We start from the raw sequence: 26943 nt of genomic DNA on the forward strand, positions 1-26943 counted from the left end.
GATGCAAAGTTCTGAAAACGATTCTTATTTTCATTATTGTTCTTATAGTTGGCTTATTAGTTTTTACGGTTAACATTTACATGCAGACAGTCTGGTATCAGTAAAAAAAAGTTTCCATTATATGTTTGTCAACCTTCATGGATTGTTATGAAACTTTGACAGAAGCTAATCTCCAACACCAAGAAATAGCAGTTCCAAAAACAACTTTTACACTGACAGCAGCAATCGTAGGCGAGACACAAGGTTCCGCGGAACCCTTATGAATTTCTATACTGTAGTATTGTATAATTACTAATTTTCAATTAAGTTTTCAAAGAATTCACAGACTTTACTCAAAATTACCTTTCTTTTTTATAGACCTAGAAAGCATTGGTTGTTGGACGATTTGATATTGCCCGATAACATTTCCAATCCTTTGTAGTTTTTCGAAGTATTCTTCTTTATACATGTATTTGTATTTATAGTTATAATTGTTCACAATCTCACTGTGAATAACACATTTTAACTACTATAGTACTTTCAATAACACAAAAGCCCGAATTGCTCATATGGGTTAATTCAGGAATCTGAAAATGAAAATGAACATGTCTTATCTTTTGTTTTTGTAAATTGAAAATGAATTTCCTTATTCTGCGAACATTGATAGTCTGCATGTTTACGGTTGTGAACTAAGACACATTTCGTGAAAATTGTCGTGTAGATTATATATGTGCCGAGATATGTGCCTAGTCTAGAAGAACAGCTGAATGTATGGGTATTGACATTATTTGTTTGATTAGAATATATCTTCGACCCAAGTGAGTCTCAGAACATATTTTGTAGTTCGTTAAGGGATTATCAGCAGGCTATCAGACATATTAATAAATCTATCCATGTCCGACTGTCTAGATAACCATGGAAATCTATTTATTCCAACAACAAAGTCGCTACAACCTCAGCACGACTGATCCAAACCCTAATGTGTTCCATCAAGAAACTTAGTTTTCATTTGATAGTTGACAGCCGTCCAATTTTCAGCTATTAATGTCAATAAGTTAAAATCTAGACCTATAATAATAGAACTTTATCACCCTTTCCTTTTGTCTATATATTAGTATAATTGTTGTTTTCATCTCTCTCACGATCATTAAAACCAAGGAATCAATAGAAAAGCATGTTATATATTTCTTTTCCATCAATCTATAGTTAACTATTTCCTACATAAATAAAGATTAATAGTAAAATCTATAACATTTTGCTTCCTAAAATAATCTATTTTCTTTGTTCATTTGCAATCCAACTGATATTAGTCAAATGAACTTGATGATGGTCGGTCATTAACTGAACTGCAGCTCGAGAGTTGAAATGGTACAGCCAAGCGGGCGGATACCATATATTTCCTAGAAAGTGTGCATTCTTTTATTTTTTATCCTTTTTCTCTCTTTTTTAAATTTGTATCCACAGTTCTCTTATTTTAAATTTTCATCCGCAGTTCTTTATTCTTTATATTTTTTATCCATAGTTCTCTTTTGTATAATTGTTATCCATACTTCATTATTCTTTTTATATTACAGCACATCAAAATTCACCACTCTTTTTTGACCTGCTTAAATTTTTTCTACTCTTTTTGGGACCTATATTAAGCATGTTAAGTCTATTATTTTTCTATTCTGTTAACTCTATCCAGATCATTCAATGTCGTCTCGGATTCATTAATAACATCTTTACATAAAGAAACCATGAAATAAAAAAAATAATCTATGAGATCGAAAAAAGGTTATAATAGCTATTTTACCAAATAAAGAAGTTTATATGATTCCATCTTCAGAAAATTGATATTTAAGAAATTTTTATTCATCAATAAAAATGATAAAGAGACATTTCAGACCTAGCCTTTTGAGTTGAGTAAGTATACACGTTTACATGTCCTTTTTGCTTATCTATTTCCACATTGAAGTTTGTACAACGTGTATATTAGTCGCATAACACAAAATTATGGTGGACAGATGCGGCCATTTCGCCTTTTTGCGTTTTCGTGTTTTCTTCCTTCACTTTGCAAACGCGAAATCAGGAAATCGTGAAATCGAGAAATCGAGAAATTGAAAAATCTGGAAATACGGAAATCGAGAAATAGGGAAATCAAGAAATAGGGAAATCTGGAAATCGAGAAATCTGGAAATCGAGAAATCTGGAAATCGAGAAATCGAGAAATCGAAAAAGCAAAAACACGAAAACACGAAAGCGAAAACGCGAAAACGCGAAATGAATTTCTCGATTTCGCGTTTTACCTTTCTCGATTTACCGATTTCCCAATTTCTCGATTTCTCGATTTCTCGATATCTCGATTTCCCGATTTCCCGATTTCTCGATTTCTCGATTTCGCTTTCTCGATTTCTCAATTTCCCGATTTCCCAATTTCTCGAATTCTCGATTTCGCGTGATAGTGAAAGGAGAAAACGCGAAAACGCAAAACGGCGAAATGGCTGCATCCGGCCACCATACAAAATCGTGTCATCCTATACTGTTTATGTCGTTACTGTGTTCAGCAAACGATACAAACGTGTTTGGCGCTATCAGTAATGTTAATCAAAGTACTGAAGTACTGACAATCGGATGACTGCAAGTTCTTGTGGCTGGTCCGACATGCACTTGTCTAAAAAAAAATCACATCTTTATACCTGAAAGTGAGGTTGATATACATATATATTTTTTTCTGGCACAAGTTTATAAATGCGTGGATGATAAATCAATGACAAGGAATTCATCCTCACCGTAAAGACTATCATTTTGTAGTGATACAAATCAGTATACTCTGGTTTATTGTTATATATTATATTAATACTTGTAAATTAAAGTTCAACATGTATATATACTTTTTATGCATTTGAATGTCATTCTATTCTACTATATCTATAATAGTGCAGCGCAAGTGCATAGTGGACATGTCTCTCTTCTGCAATAATTCGATGTTTCTAATAAATGAATTTCAGTAGGCATTCGTATCTTCCCACAAACAATGTTTAATCATCCATGCAGAGTTATCGTTCCTTGAGATTTCAAACGTTCTTCAGATATTCTTCCGAATGCATGGGTATATATATTAATGATTGTTTGCTTATATGCCACGGTATATACATATAACAACACATTTTAATATTATTAGTCTATCTTCTTTAAAAAATATTTGATGACTATTCATTGAAGAAAAAAGATTTATGACAAGCGTTAAGGATTTTTAGTTTGCACTTAATGATGTCTACGTATTCATCATGTTTACAGATCGGTTTAAACCCAAAACGAATATTAAACGTGACGGAAATATAGGCGATTGGAATACACCAAAATGCCCTCACGGTCATCCGCTGTAAAAGTAAGAGCTATTCATTTGGAATGTTTAAGTACGCAGCCACTTAACCTGTTTCATTTTTTTTCTATTTGTTTACACATAATGTGTTCTTGGAAAATACCTGTTCATGTATCGCACTTACTATTTTTGTAAGTGGCACATCTGTGCAGTCTCTGTAAATACCTAACCTACCTCATTTTTGAAATTTTTAGAATTGTACAAACGTTGCTATGTTCGGTTTAAATTGTACAATTTACTAAATGTGTATATTTTAATCAGAAAAGATTGAAATAATTAATTTTACATCATAATCATAAAGATGAAGGTTATCTGTTTTCCAAAATGATTAACATTTGTTCGGCATGAGTTTCCTTCTTTTTTTTTTTTTTTTTTTGTAATCTTTTAGACTTGCTTGTCATATATAATATTACTATTTTCACATTTTTAGTTTGTTTTACTCTAGACTTATAAAAACGATATTTTGCACCTAAAATACTGTTACTGATATATCTAATAGATAAGAGCAAAAACAAGTTAAAAATGTCAAAGAATATCAACTTTGAAAATTGTCAACACCAAAACAAAAAGAAAACAAGGGTTCCATGCCCAAAGAGCCTGTGGTTGAAGATATCTTGTTTTGTGTTGAAGGCTTGGTGTCTTATTGACATAATCCCTATTTCCATTTTAATTGTATTATACCCTACATCAATTTCATTACTACAAGACACACACATAGAATGGGATTGGACACGAAAGGGGAACGTTTTTCCTTTTAATTTATAAAACTGAGAAGAAGAAAAATCACAGAGAGTGGAATAAGTTCGAAATCTAAACACCAGAGTCGGTCCTCATTATGTATGGAAGCGCATATGGTACACCCCTTGTAAAGTTATTTTGTTGCTAATAAGTCGGAATTATAAGTTATGTTGTGTGTTATAAGCTGGAATCTAATAATCATGTGGAGTCAACTTGTCGGAATGATAAAGAAATAATTGCATTACAAGGTCGACTTTCTAATATAAATGTAATGACATAGTAATAAAAAGTCGACATCATAAATTCAACTTGTTAATTGATTAAGTCGACAACTTGCATTTGTTTATTTGAAGATGACATAAAACCACGTGACTACTTTGGAAAAACATAGGTCTATCTTATATCGATTTCCATATTTCGTTTGTTTAATATGCTTCGTTTGTGTGAGTTCTTTTGTATGAAGAGGGGTTACAGTACGACAGTCAAATATCAGAAAAAAGTACTAAAAAATTACAATATTTCGGACAAAAGGGGGATTTACCCCCCCCCCCTTATTAAGTCAGGCCGTTTAATTTCCTTAGTTCTCAAATGGATTCGGTATAATGATAAATTCGTGAAGGATTCAACGGAACTTTCTGTTGTATGACATTGCTGAGTGTCAGTGTAAAATTGAAATGTTGACTATAAAAAAAAAAAATCTGTAACATACAATATTTGATAAATTGGGTTTCTTTTTCTGTACATGCTTAGGTTTTGGTCTTTGAGATCAAAGCATCTACAAAAAAAAACAACATTTAAAAAAATCTTGTATGATCTAAAGTATTACCGGTAACTCCTCTCACAATTCATAGAGATTTACGAAACAGTTTTACTCACTGTCTTGTTTCCTAGTATCTATGTCGAATCGCAGAGAATTATATCGAAGGAAGCGCACGTGGAGGGATCCGCTAGCTAAATAAAAAAAAAGAAGATCAGCAAAACCTTTACCGCGTATAGAAAGCTATGAAAGCATCCGAATTGACATGTATAACTACACAGGCGGGAAACATAACAATCTATATGACCAAGACGCCGACGCCACTACTCAATAAAGTTGTGAGATGTGGTGTGATTGCCAATGAGACAACTAGCTACCTGAGTTTAAATAAAGAGGATGTAAGCAATCACAGACAGCCGTACGACCTTTAACAAATCTAATAGACCTCCACATGGAAATATGAAACAATTCAAACGAAAAATGTATCGGCCTTATTTATAACAAAACAATTTACAAAAAAAAACAAATATGAACCAACGTCAACTTTTGAACTACATGCTCTTGATTTGTGACGGGCATGTAAAGAATGTGGTGGGGTTAAACATGTCTGTGAGCGCTTAACCTTACACCAAACATGGGAACGCCGTGTCACAGCACAACAAAATCAATAAAACATCAGTTGAAGCTAGATAACTCAATATATCGGTATTACTAGTCAATATAAATTCATCAAAATCCGGCAAAGATCTCGAAAAGTGGGTTGATCCTGCTCAACGTGAGTCAGCTGTCGTCATGTTATTCGTGAAATTACAAACCCATTGATTTTGTCGAATATGGAAGGTCATCTGCGAGGAAAAGCGGAAGGAATTATGGTTTCAACAATTGGAACATATATTATTCTTTGTGTTCCTGTAATTGAGTGTGAGATGATTAAAAGTGTTCCATTTGTTGACAATAAAGTACTAGTCATTTGATGTATGTCGAGCCTGCGACATTAATGTCGCGGAAGTGAGACAAAGCAAATAGTTATGCAGTCGTCAATAATAATGGCGTCGGCGTCTTCGTCTTTCTCATGTTTCTCATTTTCCCCCCACATTTTTATCATTTCGGGGACTTTCATAGCTTACTATGCAGTATGTTTTGTTTCTCATTGTTAAAGACCATATAGTGACATATAGCTGCTTACTTCTCAGTGATTTGGTATGTTTTGGAGATATGTCTTATTGGCTTTCATACCACATCTTCTTAGTTTTAAGTATTAAGAAAGTAGACGTGGTATAATTGCCAATCAGATAAACAGTTCAAATGAGAAAACTAACGAACTTATTAATGAACAAAAATTGAACGAAAAACAAATATGTAAAACATCAACAAACGACAACAACTGAATAACAGACTCATGACAGTGGGCAGGCACATACATATAGAATGTGGCGGAGTTAAACATGTAAGCGGATAAGCGGGATCCTAATCCTCCCCTTACCTAGGAAGTGGTGTTACATAACAACATAAGATTGACCTATAAAAATCAATTGAAAAAGGCTTTACTCATCACATGCATCAGATGGATACAAATAAAAATTTGTAAGGGTTCCGCGGAACCCAGTGTCTCGCCTACTTTTGCTGTAAATCGCAGGCTCAACATAAAGGAGGAAAAAAATCAATAAAAATATTCCTTTTGATTGTAAGAAGCATCTGTCCAAGTTTGGTAAAAATGTAGGATAGTTAATGAATCTAATTAATGTTTTGAAAACTTAAACTGCAGACTGTATGTTATGTTAACTGGAAGAAAATGTAAGTCCCTTTAAAAGTAAAATACAGAAAAAATGGAAATATCTTTTAACAAAATTTACTTCTGGATACTATCTTATGATCATAAATAAGCTTCTGTCCAAGTTTGGTACAAACCCAGCTAGTTTAAGAAAGTTATTAAATTTTTAAAAACTTTAACCACAGAGTAAATGTGATGTTTCTCTGTAGAAAAACTAAGTCCATTTAAAAGTAAAATACGGAAAAAATGGATTTATTTTTTTACAAAATTTACTTCTGGATACTATCTTATGATCATAAACAAGCTTTTGTCCAAGTTTGGTTCAAACAAAGGATAGTTTAAGAAAGTTATTAAAATTCTAAAAACTTTTACCACAGAGTGAATGTAATGTCTCCCCGCAGAAAAAACTAAGTCCATTTATAAGTAAAATACGGAAAAAATGGAATTTTATTTTTACAACTTTTCTTCTGGATACTATCTTATGATCATACACAAGCTTCTGTCCAAGTTTGGTAGAAATCCAGTGTAGTTTAAGAAAGTTATTAAAATTTCAAAAACTTTAACCACAGAGTGAATATTTGTGGACGCCGCCGACGACGACGCCGACGCCGACGGAAAGTAGGACTGCTTAGTCTCGCTTTTTCGACTTAAGTCAAAGGCTCGATAAAAATGATACACAGAGTGCACATGGCCAGAAACTTGTATATCTCAACAACAAACATTTATGTTATAAATCGTGTATTGTTGTATTTGAGTTAATCTTTTAGATCTTCAAGATTAAGCATCTACAGAAATAAAAAAATGTTAAATCTTGTATGCTACTGAAAAAATAAACTTTTTAGAGACAATAGCAGTCTCAGGCGAAACAGAGGGTTTCGTGGAAACCTTTACGAATTAAGTATAGTACCGATTCCATTTGAGAATTAAGGAAAATAAACGGCCTGACTAAATGACGGGGGTATATCCCCCTTACGCCCGAAATATTGTATTTTTTTGGTATTTTTGTCTGATATTTGACTGCCGTTTCCCCATTTCCTACGAAATAACTCACACAGCCGAAGCACTTTTAACAAACGAAATATGGAAATCGATTTAATAATAGACCTATGTTTTTTCAAAAGTAGTCACGTGGTTTTACCTAATCAACAAATAAACAAGTCGACTTAATCAAGTAACAAGTTGAATTTATCATGTCGACTTCTTATCAATATGTCATTACATATATATTAGCAAGTCGACATTGTAATACAATTATTTCTTCATCATTTCGACATGTTGAATCCACATGATTATTAGATTCCAGCTTATAACACACAACAAAACTTATATTTCCGACTTATTAGCAACAAAATAACTTTACAAGGGGTGTACCATATGCGCTTCCATAATTATGCCTTATCGAAACGAAAGATTTTCAGGGACCGTTCAGGGTTTTTTGGATTATAAAAACTCTATCTGACTTATATCGGTAGCAAAATTCTAAAGTTTTTTACTCTCGTGAACAACAACAACTATACTTTATTTTAAGAGTTAAATAGTTAGCTATATAATTAGAGGTAATCAGTTAGTTCGAAAAAGAACTGTTTGGATTCAGAATATAACGAAAATCAACATATGATATATGCCGTACCTTGACCTATAATGGTTTATGTTTATAAATTGTCGGACTTTGATGGAAGGTTGTCTGATTGACACTCATACCACATCTTCCTGTATCTATATAAAAAACTTTCACACATTATATCATCCAATAATTAAGATACAGAATATCCTTTGGTCGACAGTCCGCGTGCAAACTTCTTTACAGCACTAAGAAGACATTTAAAAAGTTAAGTTACATGTTGACAAGACACTTTGATAGAGAGTAATTACAGAAGGAAATTCAATCAACTTTATGTTAACTGAAACTAGAATTTTCGTAGAAAGAAGGATAACCCAAATACTTATTTTAAGTTACAAGAAGGTCGCATTTCCAGCAGTATTTATTGAACGATAGCGACATAAGAGGAACGTAATTGCCCAATCAAATAACTTTCATAAATGCTTTCCACGACTTCATATGGGTTTTAATTTACCAATTCAATTGCATAATTAATACTCTATAAAATTGTGGAGAATTTGGTTCAGTATTTTTAAAACCAAAGAACACTGATGCACGTAGCTACTGCAAATTCGTGTACCATTATCCTGCAATCCTGAAACTTGATCGATTTTACTAAATATTAATTTGACATTAATTTGAAACGAGATCAAAGCACCTACATGTAGGTTACCACCAAATGAAGCGAAATAAACGTATGTTTGAATACAAAATTTGATGTTATAGTTCTCGAAAAACAATTAAATACTCCAATTGTGACTGCAAACTCCACGAAATCTGTGTCCAAAGTGAAGAAATGGCACTGTTTTTCTTCATATTTAGCTAACTATTATTTAGCTACAAATGTACTCTGTAAACTGAGAAAAAATTGTGCAACCAAAATGTCCATCCTCATTGCAAACACATGTATTAATTGTGTCTACATGTTTGAATTTTTCGGTGGCTTTGAAATACTTTCCTTGATGTAAACAGTAACCTACAAAAAATGTTATTATTCTAATGAATGGTAGCTGATAAACTTCTTTTTAGAAAAGATATTTAATGGTTGCAAATCTGTAAATATAGACAATTCAATTTCCCATGATATGAAACATAAAGATCATATTTGGAAACCAGCGCGTAAACAAATCAATTTATTTATGAATATTATATATCTCCCTAAATGAGGCGCGGTTTGTGAATCAGCTGTATTTACAAAGTGCGACCTAAAATAATGAAGTTACGATACGACTAGCTAAAAATCTTTGGACTATATTATTATTTTGAGGTAGTTTGATTTTTTAGCTTCTAACTTTTAACGAATAGAAAGTGCTATGTAAATATCAATTGAGCAACATCAGCGTTCTTAAACAGGAACTAAAACATGGATCTTTGACAGTGAAGCTGTCTTGCTAAAATAACGTAAAGACATGCCGTGCTTCTAAAATTGTCAAACTGTAAGTCACAAATTGATGAAAAAAAAAGTAATTAGTTTTGTCTTTTAAACTAAAAACAAAAAATGTTCCAATTTCGTACGTCAGGTTAAGTCATATGAAACTTCCGATTTAAAACAACATGAATAGACTTTATATTCTCGAATGGCTGAGTTTTACTATAAAGCATGCGCGCATAAACTCTCGTATAATAGAAAATCCTTTATTTTATCAAAATATTCATAAATGTACTAGTACTGATTTATTGTCTTCCGGTAAATTAATTCGTTAATATTTTCAAGTATGTTATATTGTATTGTTAATTTGTGTATGCCTCTGTCCTGAATGTTCTTTAATATATTTGTATTGTAGTCCTGTCACAAAATATAGCGGCAGCCTATAATTCCAAGGGAGGCCAAAAGTGAAGGTATGGATAGTACATCTGAGCGTCACTGACGAGTCTTATATAGACGAAACGCGCGTATGGCTAATTAAATTATAAGCCTGGTACATTTTGATTAAGAAATAATTCCTTCATGTCATGCTCTATGCTCATTTTAACATGGGTAGGCATTATATTTGTCGATATTTTACACTGAAAAGTTGACAAGCTGTCCCTATGAAATATTCATATTTGTCGGACGATTTTGGCAACAGAAACGTTGATCAGATTCATCAAAGATATTCAACACCCGCTAATAAACGTTTGTACAGAGTCCTATTGAACATGTTGAAGTGGCATTACATGTTTTTGTTTGTATAATGACAATTATAACCAATACCATTGAATTAACTTTGATATATTATACATGAAACAATACTAACCATCACAATCTTTACAGTCAGTTTGATTTGTGCAAGGATTTGCATTACATTCGCTGTAAAGACAAACTTGATAACTCCCATCGTGAAAGCAATATTTGTCAAACGTGCCATTTTCCCCCGGTGGTTTGATAAATGGTGCCTGATTGAAGAATTTATAGCAATGTGTGTACAGTTTATGAACATTTTCTGTAAAATAAAACATAACTTTCAGTTAAAATTACTACTTCGTTTAAAGTTAAATGTGCCACAGAAAACACAAACTTCAAATAGCTTAAATAATTCGCCTTCTTTTATAGATATAGCAAATACAAAAATACAACCCATGATCTATGATTGTTTTCCAAGAAATATTCAAATATGTAGATGTTGGCTGTATTGATTTTGTTAAAGATGCAAAAAATTAACATAATGTGTTAATTTGTCATCCAAATAGAACATTTATATACATGCACCCTGTTGGTTTGTGATCAAATTTATGAACACTTGATTTGTTTTCTACAGCATGTGTCAAAAGGTTTAACAAAGAAACAAAGTTAATAAAATGAAACAAATACCAAAAGAGTAAGCCGACTCGCTATCGCAATGCAAATGTGAACATCTCTTAAATGGCAATTACCCCCCCCCCCCCCCCAAAAAAAAAACCACCTTGATATATCAAAAGCATTTCAGAAAAGTTAGGCAGTTCATACATAACAATCAAATCCCAAAAAGTTAAAAGGGCCAAATAAAGAACGAAGTCGAAGAGCATTGAGGACAAAAATTCCTAAAACTTTTGTCAAATACAGCTGAGGTAATCTATTCCTGAGGTAGAAAAGCCTTAGTATTTCAAAAATTCTAAAGTTTTGTTAACAGTTAATTTATATAAATATGACCAAAATCAATTATAATTCATGTCATCACAAAAGATCCGAAAATCACATCAAATTGTTCATATCTCAAACATTATGATTTAGCTAAAAACCTGCCATTTGGCAAACACTTGAACAATGCTTTGTGATGAGGGTTAGAAATTGCTAATACTAGCAATCTACCATCTATAAATTTCGATTAGAAAAAGATCGGTTCAAAGAAAAACGTTCAAGATAAATCATCTAACCTCCGTTAAAATTTTCTTCCAGAGATTTTCTTCTAAACGCTATGATTTTATCAACAACTTTGAAAACAATATAATTTCAATCTTTGTTTACATGTATCTATAAATGCAAGAATAAGTAATAAAGATCAATATGTGAATAAACCAATATGAGCGACAAAAATATAGAAGAACCAGAGGAGATTACTTATAAATAACGAAACGTCAATATAGAATTGGCTATAGACGCTATTGTTAAATCAAGAATTAACAAAGCCAGAGTCATCTTTAACATTCTAGGGAAAGAAGAACAAACAAACAAGAAAAAGGGAGAAGGTTTGGGCCCATTAAAACGTTTAATCCCGCTGCAAATGTTTGCACCTGTCCTAAGTCAGGAATCTGATGTACAGTAGTTGTCGTTTGTTTATGTAATATATACGTGTTTCTCGTTTCTCGTTTTGTTTATATAGATTAGACCGTTGGTTTTCCCGTTTGAATGGTTTTACACTAGTAATTTTGGGGCCCTTTATAGCTTGTTGTTCGGTGTGAGCCAAGGCTCCGTGTTGAAGACCGTACTTTAACCTATAATGGTTTAATTTTTAAATTGTTATTTGGATGGAGAGTTGTCTCATTGGCACTCACACCACATCTTCCTATATCTATAAACAAACAAACATGGATAACAACATGAACTAAACCAATTTATCAAGACTCCATAGGTTCATCAAATACTGGCTGCCAGAATCATGAAAATTAGATGGTTTGACAGAGTTAGTAATAAAGACCCGAGGAAAAGAGCTGTTAAAGAACCCATTGTCACCCAAATCAAGAAATAAAATGTGTAGGTAACACACTACAAATACTAATGAATAGCATAACAAACAGGCATTTTTACAAATGGAACCAGAAACAGAGGACGACTAAGAGTAAACTGGTTCAGGGACACGGAACTTGAAATTAAGCAACAGGGATACAACTAGAACACTTAACAAAAAAAGGGCGCTACATCGAATTAGATGGAGGGAGTTCGTTAATGGCGTATGCTCCCTGGAGGAGACAAAGGCCTACGTAAGTGAGTAAGTAAGTTATCAACAGTAGAGAAAAACAAGTAGAAACACGAATAAACCTTTTATGAAAAATCTAAAGTGATGATTTCTATGCACGGAATATAAGATAATGATAACTTTTTATCTTTTTTTGTCTAACATTACTTTCTTACCCGTTATTGTGTTTTCGATAACATATCTGACATCTTGTTCATGAAATCGTTCTTGATAATCTTCTGGTTTTCTCTGTAACCCCAGGTCTTCACCATAATCAGGTCCATACCAAACAAGTAGCTCTGTTCCTTCTGTTATACATTCGTACGTAACGTAAAATACTTCCTCGTTTAATTGCAAGACATACACATTTTCTTCGTGAACCGTTCTCGCACAATTAACATATCGTAACCAATTTGAATTGTTTTTGTATAAAGCGTCTACATAATATTTAACAGAATCATCGTCACCGTAAACATTAAATGCATAGGACCAGTTATCAATGTTTTCTGTTATTTTCCCACCATACGGACCAAATCTGGTACCCTTAGGGAACGATCTTTCAGCAAATACACCAGAACCGGCTTCAGGGATTCCAGATGGTCGAATCGACAAGCCAGTGGGTAGCGTAGCCAACGGTCGATTGTCGTCTGTGAGGTTCGTCTGTAAACAATCAAAAATATCATGAATGTCAAACAATAGAACATCGATATAGACTTATATTTTTGTTCATGTGATGAGTTAAGCCTCTTTCATTTTTTTAGTTCTTTCTTGTGGTGTACTGTTATACCACTTCCCAGGTTAGGGGGAGGGTTGGGACCCCGGTCATCCCGTGAACATGTTTAAACCCGCCACGTCATGTATGTATGTGCCTGTTCCAAGTCAGGAGCCTGTAATTCAATGGTTGTCGTTTCTTTTATGTGTTGCATATTTGTTTTTCGTTACTTTAAAAAAAAAAAAATAAGGCCGTTAGTTTTCTCGTTTGAACTGTTTCACATTGTCATTTCGGAGCCTTTCATGGCTGACTATGCGGTTTGGGCTTTGCTCATTGTTGAAGGCCTATAAATGTTAATTTCTGTGTCATTTTGTCTCCTGTTGAGAGTTGTTTCATTGGCAATCATACTACACCTTCTTTTATATATATTATGTATAGGTTTATATTTATATCGAATCAATATAAAAATCCTGTCTGATTCCTACTCTTGTTTTAAGAAATAATGTCCATTGTCTACTTTTGATGACGACATGCGTCACTGTGTGTTTGTCTTTGTCTTTGTCTATGAATAATATATATCATTTTAAAAAAGAGAAATACCAATGGTAATCTAAATTTAGTTCTAATTCGAAAAGCAAGCAATAAAAAATACAAAAACTAAATAGATATGAAAACAATTTCATTCATCTCAAAGGGAACAAACATGTATTAAATATTATATTTTACATATAAAGTTGTATACATTGTATTTAAGGTGCATTAGCTACGATATATGAAAAGAATTAAAATATATTTTTTGATCAATTATGCATGAATGTGAAAAAGTGAAATTAAATTTATTTAACAGCCAGTTTAGTTCAATTTTGCCAAAGAAAGATAAGAAACACCACAGCCGAATTATTCACCTGCAAGTAAATAATTGAATCCGTATGCATGTGCCCTTCCGTTTAACGTCTTAGCTAGATATTGGGTATGCCAGACTTATAGAGGTCAAACGATGATTAACCTATTTTTCAACCTATAACATGAAATATAATTGATCAAACCGACCTTGAGAAATTGAATTGCACGAAGTCGCTATCTATTTATATTTTTGTCTCTGTTTAAATCGGATCATGTGACCGTCGGAAGTCTTCGGAAGTCATCTAAATGATTAATTAGATTGCGATTTTGGGTCACATCGGTTAACATGAATTTGACAACTAATGCCCCTTTAAGTTAGTTTTTTTTATAATTTCCACCCTATTTTAATGTTTTACAAATCTGGAAACACATATTTGGAAGTTAACAATTTACATATATTCCACAAAGTCTCAAAACTCAACTTTTAATGAACTTTTATCATGTGTTTGATAGTGGTTATCTAACTTCAAGTTCTAATGCAAAATAATTGATTGATAATTTTGAACAACACGAGTAAATATAAAAATAAGATGTTATGGTATGATTGTCAATTCTCCATCAGAGAACAAATGACATATTAGTTTACAAAAGGTTACCCTACGGCCTTATTTTTTTTTTTACAAAAACATGAAATACAGCAACAATCGCCAACCACGGAATATCATGCTCCTGGCTTAGGGATCGGCACCTGCAGAATGTGGTGAAGTAAAACTAGTTTGCTGGCGCCAAACTTTCCCCTACCTTGGATAGTGTGATAACAGTAACCACTAATAGTATAACTATAAAAAAAAAACCAGTTGAAAAGGATTTAACTCACGCTGCATTGGAGACCGATTGGTGGCTTTTGTCTGTTATCTGCTTCTTGGTCGGGTTGTTGTTTCTTTGACATATTCGTTTCCATTCTAAATTTTATGATCTCATCACACCGATACAATGCAGAAAAACACATTAAACAAAAACACAGACCAGACGTGGTATGGTATCTTTACGTCCTTATCAACAAAAGACACAAATTATAAATGTTAGAATACTCGCAGTTACTGACAGCTTGTTCAAAGCTAATAACTTATAAAAGACTAAATAAAGGCAACAATAGTATACCAGAAAAGTCAAAAGTCTTAAATCGATCGAGAGAAATCAGTAACACTGTTTAGATAGAAACGAACTCTGTGATAACAACTGTCATATTTCAGACTTGCTACAGGGCATTTTAATAAAACAAAATGTTGGTTCAACCTGGTTTTATGGCTAGCCAAACCTCCAATATATCAATCAGTACACATCCAACATTCAATTGATTTAGTATCAAGACGTTATTAACTATCAGAGACAAACCTTGTGCAATGACAAGATACAGGTATCGACAGATGTTAGAGCCATGAATATACATATTTGTATAAAAACAAATTGTTTTTTTTTCATCTCTGAACTAAGCCTTGGAAATATTATTAAACACAATTCTGTAAAATGTTGTTTCACAAGCGATAATAACAGAACACCATTTATATACTTACTTATCCCCTGTAGTACAAACAATTTCCCCCCTTTAAATCCTTTAATCTTTCATAGCCCTTCATTTTGAACAAGGTTTTGGAATTTTGCGTTATTTCCTTTTGTACTTGGAGTTGAAGGAGATAATTAATGCAAACAAGTTCCATTCGAAACATCTGCATATGAATAAACTCATCATAGAACCCCGGATTGAAATTTTGTATTTTGCACAGACACGCTTTTCGTCTACAAAAAAACCTCACCAGTGACGCTCGCATAAAAAAAAGTTAAAAGGGCCAAATAAATTATTACAAAATTGAAGAGCATTGAGGACCCGAAAATTCTTAAAGTTTTACCAAATACAGCAACGGTAATCTGTTTTTGAGGGAGAAATTCTTGGTATTTCAAAAATTTCAAATTCTATAAACAGGTATTTTTTTTATGACCATATCAATGATAATTTATGTCGACAAAGAAGTGCTGACTACTGGGCTTGTAATACCTTCGGGAAATAAAAACTTTACGAGCAGTGTCAACGACCCAGTAGTTGCCATAATAAACTCATCATAGATACCAGGATCGAAATTTTGTAATTTGCACCAGACGTGCGTTTCGTCAACAAAAGACTCACCAGTGACGCTCGAATAAAAAAAGTTAAAGAGGCCAAAAAAAGTACGAAGTTAAAGAGCATTTAGGATCAATATATTGGCCGAAGATATACATATTGTATTCATACGCAGGTCATCGTGAATTTACTATTACATACTATATGAAATATAAAATTGAGAATGGAAATGGGGAATGTGTCAAAGAGACAAGAACCCGACCAAAAAGAGCAGATAACAACCGAAGGCCACCAATAGTGTATTGAAGCGAGAAAATCCCGCATCCGGAGGAGTGAGTATTTGTACGGAATTAAACAACGACGACAATGTATTCACGGCGAAAGATCGAAGCTATATTTCTAAAGGAGAGGGACGAAAGATACCAAAGGGACAGTCAAACTCATAAATCTAAAACAAACTGACAACGCCATGGCTAAACTTGAAATAAAAACTTATAGGGAGTAAAGCGTTCGGTAGTGATACGGTTGATTAGTACATGAATGAAAGGTACATATAGTTATCAAAGGTACCAGGATATAAGTGGGGTTAAATTATTCAGAAATCGAATGATGTAGGATTTTCCTACAGATAAATGCATCTAATTAGATTTTGGGAACAGAACCTTTCTGCTCTCAGTCTGGATCGAACATTTTCATTATTTCATATGCCTTATGCATTCTATTTCTCAAACTACAACAACAGTCAATAAATAGCATAACCCTGGAATCTTGGACAATTGTACTGTAAACTCATTATTTTCAATCCCAGGTTCCTTTGATTTAGTTCAGAAAAGGTTGCTCATTGTGATAAGAATCCAGTGAAATGCCATAAGTGAATAACCTTTTAAAATTGAAAACTATTACATGCTAAAGGCACTGAAATTCCAAAACTTATGATAACTTTATAAGTACACTGCATCATAAGCCTCTGAAGACTGGCTGACATTAAAAAATATGTTACATATTTGTATTATTGTGAACAGCAGGTTGCACTTTAATAAAACGATATATAAAATTGGGAATGGAAAAGGGGAATGTGTCCCAGGCATAGATTACATTAACCGTATTTGGCACAACTTTTCAGAATCTTTTATCCTCAATGCTTTGAACTTTCTACTTGTTTGGCTTTATAAATATTTTGATATGAGCGTCACTGATGAGTCTTATGTAGAGGAAACGCGCGTCTGGCGTACTAAATTATAATCTGGTACCTTTGATAACTATTTACATCACTGGGTTGATGCCACTGATGGTGGACGTTTCGTCAACGAGGGTATCATAAGCCCAGTAGTCAACACATCGGTGTTGACATGAATATTAATAATGTGGTCATTTTTATAAATTTCCTGTTTACAAAAGTTTGAATTTTTCGAAAAACTAAGGATTTACTTATCCCAGACATAGATTTCCTTATCCGTATTTGGCACAACTTATCGGAATTTTGGATCCTCACTGCTCTTCAACTTTGTACTTGTTTGGCTTTATAAATATTTTGATATGAGTGTCACTGATGAGTCTTATGTAGAGGAAACGCGCGTCTGGCGTACTAAATTATAATCTGGTACCTTTGATAACTATTTGCATCACTGGGTTGATGCCACTGATGGTGGACGTTTCGTCAACAAGGGTATCATCAGTCCAGTAGTATCGGTGTTGACATGAATATTAATAATGTGGTCATTTTTATAAATTTCCTGTTTACAAATCTTTGAATTTTTCGAAAAACTAAGGATTTTCTTATCTAGACATAAATTACCTTAGCCGTATTTGGCGCAACTTTTCGGAATTTTGGATCCTCAATGCTCTTCAACCTTGTACTTGTTTGGCTTTATAAATATTTTGATATGAGTGTCACTGATGAGTCTAATGTAGACGAAACGCGCGTCTGGCGTACTAAATTATAATTCTGGTACCTTTGATAAGTATCAAAGAAACAACAACCCGACCATAGAGCAGACAACAGCAGAAGGTCACCAAGAGGTCTTCAATGCAGCGAAAAAATCCCGCATCCGGAGGCGTCCTTCAGCTGGCCCCGAAACAAATATATGTTTTAGTTTAATGATAATGATCGCCATACTAAACTCCAATTTGTACACAAGAAAATAAAATTAAAAATAGTACAATACTAAAAAAGACAAGAGGCTCCTGACTTGGGACAGGCGCAAAAATGCGGCGGGGTTAAACATGTTTATAAGATCTCAACCCTCCCCCTATATATCTAGCCAATGCAGATAAGTAAACGCATAACAATACGTACATTAAAATTCAGTTCAAGAGAAGTCCGAGTCTGATATCAGAAGATGTAACAAAAGAAAATAAACAAGATGACAAAAATACATAAATAAAATCAGACTTCTAGCAGTTAACTGACATGCCAGCTCCAGATTAAACAATTAAATCAAATTCAATGAAACTGATTGAAAGATTATGACTTCATCATATGAATATCAGGCACAATCCTTCCCGTGAGGGATTTAGTATCAAACCATCATAACATATATGAGAAGAACATAACCCGTGTCATACCAACAACTGTTTTTTAAAAAAATGTGTTTAGTTCCGATGCAAATAACATATAAGTGAATCAATATTAACGGCAAAATTTGCAATCTATAGTATCGTAACTATATCCCTGTAATGTATAGTTTCATCCAAGTGGCTAGCACTAGCCCAAAAGGCAGCAGTTTGGGTTGACAAGAATCAATATTGATAAAGTCATATTTATAAATTAACAGTTTACAAAACTTTGAGATATTTGAAATACAGACTGTTCTATTCCAGAAATAAATTATTTTAGATGTAAATAGGCAAAACTTTTCGGAATTTCGGGTCCTCAATCGTCTATAAACTTTGTACCTTAATTTGGTCTTTTTTAAACTCCTGGTATCTATGGGTGTTTAATTAATATTAGAACTATTGGTGAGATTTCCTCCTCCAGGGAATTATCAGTCCAGTATATTGAGTATTGAAAAAACCTAAGAGACCAATTTCGACAAGACTGGTTTGTAGATTTTTATCAATCCTGGAAAGGTCTATGTTATAAAATTGATGAGACTGAATTCATCTTGAATGTTTTAATATATTGTGTATATTATTTTTTTAAATCATCGTTTGCCTGTAGAGACGGGAAGGAAACAAACTATACCGAGATCAGAAAGGTCTTGTCTCCACTGTAGCTTAATATATATTGGTTATGCATTTCCCTCCATTATGTTATGCAACTGTTTTCAACATAGAAAAAGACAAACATTTAACATGCTATTGCAAAAATTGAAATGCAAACATTATCAAATTTTATCAAATATTCTCATCTGAAAATGTTGTTGAAATAGAAAGGTTGTGTAAATTTATACGATATTTATAAGTGAAATTCTGTCCTCCTGGTTGGAGGAACTGTAATATTCTAATATTGTTAGTAATTTTCACACATGCGAGACAAAACAAGTTTTATATATGAACTGATATATACCCTGTAGCTGTGTACTAGTTTATGAGAATGAAATCATTATTCCGTTCTAGTTTTATCTCTGAGACGTCAACAATTTTGAGTTAACCTGATGCATCATTGATATGGTGATAATCATTAATCACTGACTGCTTACAAAATTTTAAATGTTTCGAAAAACTGGGATTTTCTTCCCCAGGAATGGATTCATTTAGATGTATTTGGTAAAAAAACTCTAGTAATTGTAGGTTCTCACTGACTTTTACCATCATACTTGATTTGGACAATTGTTTTAAGCGTCACGGTGAGTCATTTGTATATGAAAAAGGCAACAATAGCATACCCTGTTCAAGTTATTAATCGGTTGAGAGAAATAAATTCCGGGTTACAAACTAAGACGGAGTGGAACAACTATAAGAGGAAATCAAAGGAACAACAGGAATACAGAAATGCATCAAATTAAAAAAACGCCAACATACATAGAAACGAATAGCGGGTCTGCCGTACTAACGTTTAAACCTTATATAAATAACGAGTTTATATATGAACCAACATATTTACATATGGTTTTTGATGAAACCTTTATGTTAGCCTAGTCCAATGATCAGTTGTAAGACTTTATGGTGAATTTTGATATGTTTGAATAATATATATTTATATCTACAGAAAGCTCACCTCAACATTGTTCACAATAAACATGTCTTTACTAAAGACGAGTCCTCTTCCATCACATTTTTCACATACTACAATAAGATTATATAGTTGAAATATGAGCAATATCAACTCTTTCAATTTGTCCTTTAGTTTGAATTGGGGAGTAATATTCTCATTTAATTAGTTGTTAAGTGGCTATTGATATCGAATATGTTCCTAACGTCGTAACTAGAATCATGTATGTGACCTACCGAATTAGACTATTTACCGGACTTGTTATCACATAAGCAACACGACGGATGCCACATGTGGAACAGGATCTGCTTACCCTTCCAGAACACCTGAGATCACCCCGAGTTTTTGGTGGGGTTCGTGTGGTTTATTCTTTAGTTTTCTATGTTGTGTCATGTGAACTATTGTTTGTCTGTTTGTCTTTTTCGTTTTTAGCCATGGCGTTGTCAGTTTATTTTCGATTTATGAGTTTGACTGTCCCTTTGGTATCTTTCGTCCCTCCTTTGTTAATATCCATGACTAAATTTTTCCTACATTTTATAATAATGATATGCCCCCCCTTTTTTTGGCTTTCAAATTACTTTGTTTTACAAATAAATTGATTACCATTCACTACTCATTTATTCCGATAATCAAAGTCTTGTTTGATTAAAACATATGACTTGTTAGTCGTTTAAGTTGATTTTTTAGTCAACATTTGTATTTTTCCATGATAATGAATGTCTTGTTCAGGATATTTACAGTATGTATTGGTACAAAAACTGTTGATTAACTTTCATATATAAGTTAGTTAATAGTTATCAAAGGTACCAGGATTATAATTTAGTACGCCAGACGCGCGTTTCGTCTACACAAGACTCATCAGTGACGCTCATATCAAAATATTTATAAAGCCAAACAAGTACAAAGTTGAAGAGCATTTGGGATCCAAAATTCTAGTTGTTGTGCCAAATACGGCTAAGGTAATCTATGCTTAGTTAACCTGACTTAGGATAAGAAGTTTAGATAACAAAAAACGACGACAACTTTACTGTTCGATCTCTGTGTAAACTTGGAATTAATTCAGTACTTTACTTTTGAAAACTATAAGCTCGTTTTATAGCCATTTAGGACCCCGGTGGTTGAACTCAATGCTAAAGATGACAAACTGCAATCTAATTAAAATTAAATCCTTTAATTGCTCCTGTTCTGATATGATGCGCGACATATCAGAACAGGAGCAATTAAAGGATTTAATTTTAATTAGATTGGACAAACTGATTCCATTTTGACAATATTCAGTCCAACCTACCATACCATGGACGTATTATATAATATACCTTTAGATGCTAAAACTATATATTGCTGGATACCAAAATATTGAATTGCAGTATACCACTAACGTATATATTCTAAATATATATATACTAAAATTATATACTAAAATTATATCAATATATATATATATAAATTCGGTAAGTCACATTCATGAGAGGCAAGGGGATATATATATATATATAATGTCTAAAAATAGCAACAATCAACATTCAATTCATCTGAGCGTGGATCAGTTTGTGAAAATAAACTGATACAGTTACTGAATTAAAATTATATAAATGTCTAATATTATAACTTAAACACACTAATTAATACATTAAAAAGTTCTATTAGGCCACACCAATTTGATTCCTTGTTCGACGGACCCGCCCGCACCTATTTTTTTCAAAACAGATTTTTTTTATTTTTATTATCTTCCCGCTTCCCGCATCCGGAAATGAAATCATGTCCATTTCCCGCACCGTTTTTTGGTAAATATTATATAAAGATCTAAACTGGAATCCGCTTGTATTCGCTTCACTCAACTGCTCAAACAAAGTGTAGTAGTCAGTCGAGAACCAGCTTAATAAAGATCTCAACATTTGTTTTTTAAAATCACAGTCTAGCCTTTATATAACGATTTTAAATCTATCAGCACACTAGTCCAAATAATTATGACGTCTGGCAAGGCTATTTTAATTTTTTTCTGGGACGCCTTCCTACGAAAGAAACATGGCCATGTGTTACCTTTCCACGTCAGTTTTAATCTAGCGGCGTACTACAGTACATGATATATAAGGCATGAAGATGTTATTGTTACAGATCAGCTAAATTATCTATAGTAAAGGATCCTACCAACTAATGTAAGATACAATCACAGAAAAAAATTATATTCATAAGTACGTTCAAACCTATGATTGCGTTGGATAAAAACCGCAATTTTTATACGTGTGCATGTAAAACAAATTTCGTTGTAGAAGGGTCTAAAAACATCACAAACAACATTTTCCAAAAGACCAAAAGAGTGAAAAAGTATATTTAAACAAACCGCATTTGACTAACAGGTCGAAAAACTGATGTTCTTTAACCCTGCTGACTGCCATTGGCGATTGCCAAATAAAATTGATCACAAGACGTAACAAAATGGATCTTAATATAAATTTAAAACTAAACAGAAAACAATTTTAACTTGTGGCAACGATGTTATGCCACAAACATACGGTGTCAATTTTTTTATGTAGTACACCAGATCCGGATTTCAACAATAAATGTCTCTTCAATGATGTTAAGGAACGAAACGGTTATTGGAAGGCCATGTTAAAAGTACCCTCATTTTTAGAAAAAAAGTACCCTCATTTTTAGAAAAAAAAGTACCCTCATTTTAAGATAGACTCGACTCTTGAATTTAACGAGTCAATATAGGATGAACGGATCAGATAAACCTCAGGGAAAATATGATACAAGCCCAAACGAAAATATATAAACGAGTCTTAATTGAAAACTACCTTCAAACCTATGATTGCGTTGGATAAAAACCGCAAGTTTTATACATGTGCATGTCAAACAAATTTCGTTGTAGAAGGGTCTAAAAACAGCACAAACAACATTTTCCAAAAGACCAAAAAAGTGAAAAAGTGTATGAAACAAAACGCATTTGACTAACAGGTCGAACAACTGATGTTCTTTAACCCTGCTGACTGCCATTGGCGATTGCCAAATAAAATTGATCACAAGATGTAACAAAATGGATCTTAATATAAACTAAACAGAAAACAATTTTAACTTGTGGCAACGATGTTATGCCACAAACATACGGTGTCAATATTTTTTTTAGTACACCAGATCCGGATTTCGACAATAAATGTCACTTCAGTGATGTTAGGGATCGAAACGGTTATTGGAAGGCCATGTTAAAAGTACCCATATATATACTGACTCAGACGTACTTATAAATATAATTATTTTCTGTGACTGTATCTTACATTAATTTGTATGATCCTTTGCTATAGATAATTTAGCTGATCTGTAACAATAACATCTTCATGCCTTATATATCATGTACTGTAGTACGCCGCTAGATTAAAACTGACGAGGAAAGGTAACATAGGGCCACCGAAGCTCTTTTATAGAGCCCAGGTGGTCGTGTGGTCTAGCGGGACGGCTGCAGTGCAGGCGATTTGGTGTCATGCTATATCAGTAGCATGGGTTCGAATCCAGGCGAGGGAAGAACCAAAAATTTGCGAAAGCAAATTTACAGATCTAACATCGATGGGTTGATGTTTAGACGAGTTGTATATATATATATAAGTCTGAAAATTACTCCAAACAGTGTAAGAGTTAGATTTTCTATTGACATTTTTTTTTATTATATATATATATATATATATATAGAATGAGAATGAAAACAGAAAATGTGTCAAAGAAGCAGCAGCCCGACTAAACAGCAGAAGATACCTATGGGTCTCCATTAAAACGTGAAAATTCCACACAAGATGGCAAGCTTCAGATGGACCCCTAAAAAGTGCAAACTAGTCCAGCAAAATTGGATGCCACACTAAATTCCGAAACATATAGATGAACCAAAATTAAAAAAAACAACATACAAAACTATCAATTATTGACATAAAACTGGCACAAAAAGCGGCGATGAATATATATATATACAGACAATCCTGCTTAACCAACATTCAATATATATGCCTGTCCTATGTGTCTGGAGCCCGCAAATCATTGAGTGTCGTTGTCTACTGTCTGTCATTTAAATTTTTCGTTCATTCTTTTGTCATAAATTAAGTCGTTTTATGTCTTAATTGTTTTCCATTTTGCAATGGCCCTTTATATTTGACTATAGAGCCCGTTGTGCGTATTTTTGAAAGCTTCACGGTGACATATAGCTGATTTAATTAGTTATTAGCGACATTTGTTTCATTGGCAGATCGCCGCGATATAGCCTTTTTGTGCTAATGCGGCGTAAAGCAACCATCAATCAATCAATCGATCTCATTGGCACATCATATCACATCAGCTTGTATTCATTATAATAAATCATATTTACACAAAATTATTCTTACCTGACGGAGAAGAAATTGTATAAAATCCAAAAAGAATGTACATCAACATTTTGACATAAAAACATTTGAAACTACTTTCAATTCACACTACATGTAGTTATCAACAGCTGTTTCTTAAAAGATGTAGAGCGTTATAATCAATGTCCTTTTTGTATCATGATGATATTTTACAAGGATTTGCATTAACTGTCTTTATTATTAATGTGTTTTACGATTGTGTGTAACAAAAAAATAATTACATGTGGACATTCCGTTTTGAATTTTCCTCAGAGTTTGGTAGTTTTGTTATTTTTCTTTTTTCATATAAATATTTGAAATAATTCATGACACGCGTTCCGCTGAACACGCACAAAATTAATAAAAAAAAATCGGGTCGAGGCCTTATAAGGTTGAGCTTACAGTATAAATTTTGAGGAACCCTGAGGATACACACATAGTTTACGCATAGATATTGGTGACTTTTTCTTACATGGTAACGTTATAATTTATTCGTTTTGTTACGAATTCAAGCGATGTAATAACTGAAGATCATAATTTTTTTTCAACCGTTTGGGGAAAAGTATTTTGTGCATTTCGGCAAATAGAAATTTCTTAGGTATGATATAACTTTTTCAAGTCATTCTTCATTTCCTACAAGACCTTCCTCTGAATTAAAAACTAAGAAATGACAAGTAATTGTTCCATACTATATTTCATTTTCGATAAATCTATAATGTCAAATAATCCCCAAAATGTACCTAACCTTTATCATTTTCTAACGTAGAATGTATTCTTAGCAAATTGTCATATGCAAATGATTGTAATTAATTTTCATGTTCGCCTACGGTACATTTTCTGTTGTTTGTAAAATAATAACTTACATGCGTTTTCTATATGAATTATGTTCATCATATCTTGTGAAAATATGTACTTAAAAGTAATATGAAACGAGTTTCTTGTAAATATAATGTTATTAAAATTAATGACCAAATGCATGCAAATATATAAAACTGGGTATTGTATGTATTTTATTGCGAATCTATAACGTACTGCTGACACATCAGTGATTAATTTATTGATCGAAGCTTACCGTCATCCATGTTCGTTGCAGGAAGTTATTAAGATTTTGATAATGTAAAGGATATCATTTTACAATTTAGTTGAGATACGTTGTTTATAGTAAAGCTAAGACATTCAAGCACTATAAGATACCTGCCATATTCCTGACTTGGTACAGAACATTTTTAGAAAAATGGTGAGTTTAACCTGGTTTTGTGGCTAGCCAAACCTCGCACTTTTATGGCATTATAAAATATAACACTAAAATGACAACATTACATGCCAGGAATACAGTACATGTAAATGAAAGAACACTAAGAACAGAGAAATACACAAATAAACAATACCATAGTACATTTCGACATGATAATAATGTACACGTAAAACAAACAAGGACTAAACTTTATAATCAATACAAGAACATCATTCATAATTATAAATCAGCGTGCAGACTTCTTGTAGGTTCCAGTATTTCACATCAAATCTTTAATGGTAAAATTCTATTCATAGCACAAACAATCGCAATTCACCTCGAAAGCTAACCAAACCTGTAATTAGTCGTATTCATTAGGAATATAGATATGATACTGTTGCCAAATCTTTTATATCGATAGCTTTTTTTTAACATAACTAAAATCACTCGATGGAATCTTCGCATCACATATTGACACATTTATTGTAAAACCAGTTGTTGTCCTGTTACAGGTTATGTCTTTCCCTATAATGTAAGATGACACGATACTGACAACCTACCAGAAGGGATTGAGCTGGGTTTTTATATGATGAAGACATAATCGTTTGACCACTTTAATTGAGGTCTGTAGGTGACACATCAGAAACTGCTAGTTGTACTTTATAAATTCATAATCATTGTCTTTTTGCTTAGTTTCTTCTGTAACCTATTCTAACATCAGAATTCTTTACAAAAAAAGTATAACAAAAAAAAATGAACTCCGAGGAAAATTCAAAACGGAAAGTCCCTATTCAAATGATAAAACACATCAAACGAATCCATGGACAACTGTCAAATTCCTGACTTGGTACAGGCATTTTCAAATATAGAAAATGTTGGATTGAACCTGGTTTTATAGCACTAAACCTCTAACTTTTATGACAGTCACATCAAATTCCAATATATTTACAACGATGCGTGAAC

At 32.9% G+C, this 26943-nt stretch overlaps 1 protein-coding gene across 1 annotated transcript; it reads right to left on the bottom strand.

Annotated features, from left to right (window-relative positions):
- Positions 1–8337: 8337 nt before the first annotated feature.
- LOC134707212 (histone-lysine N-methyltransferase PRDM9-like) lies at positions 8338–24990 on the bottom strand. The gene is made up of 5 exons (XM_063566800.1): positions 24750–24990; positions 20392–20459; positions 12738–13221; positions 10447–10632; positions 8338–9185 (listed from the first exon to the last, which is right to left on the bottom strand). Exons 1-5 carry the CDS (start codon positions 24796–24798, stop codon positions 9043–9045), a joined length of 930 nt encoding a protein of 309 aa, XP_063422870.1. The 5' UTR covers positions 24799–24990; the 3' UTR covers positions 8338–9042.
- Between the last annotated feature and the right edge of the window lie 1953 nt (positions 24991–26943).

Source organism: Mytilus trossulus, chromosome 1, assembly GCF_036588685.1.
Source record: "Mytilus trossulus isolate FHL-02 chromosome 1, PNRI_Mtr1.1.1.hap1, whole genome shotgun sequence".
NCBI lineage: Eukaryota > Metazoa > Mollusca > Bivalvia > Mytilida > Mytilidae > Mytilus > Mytilus trossulus.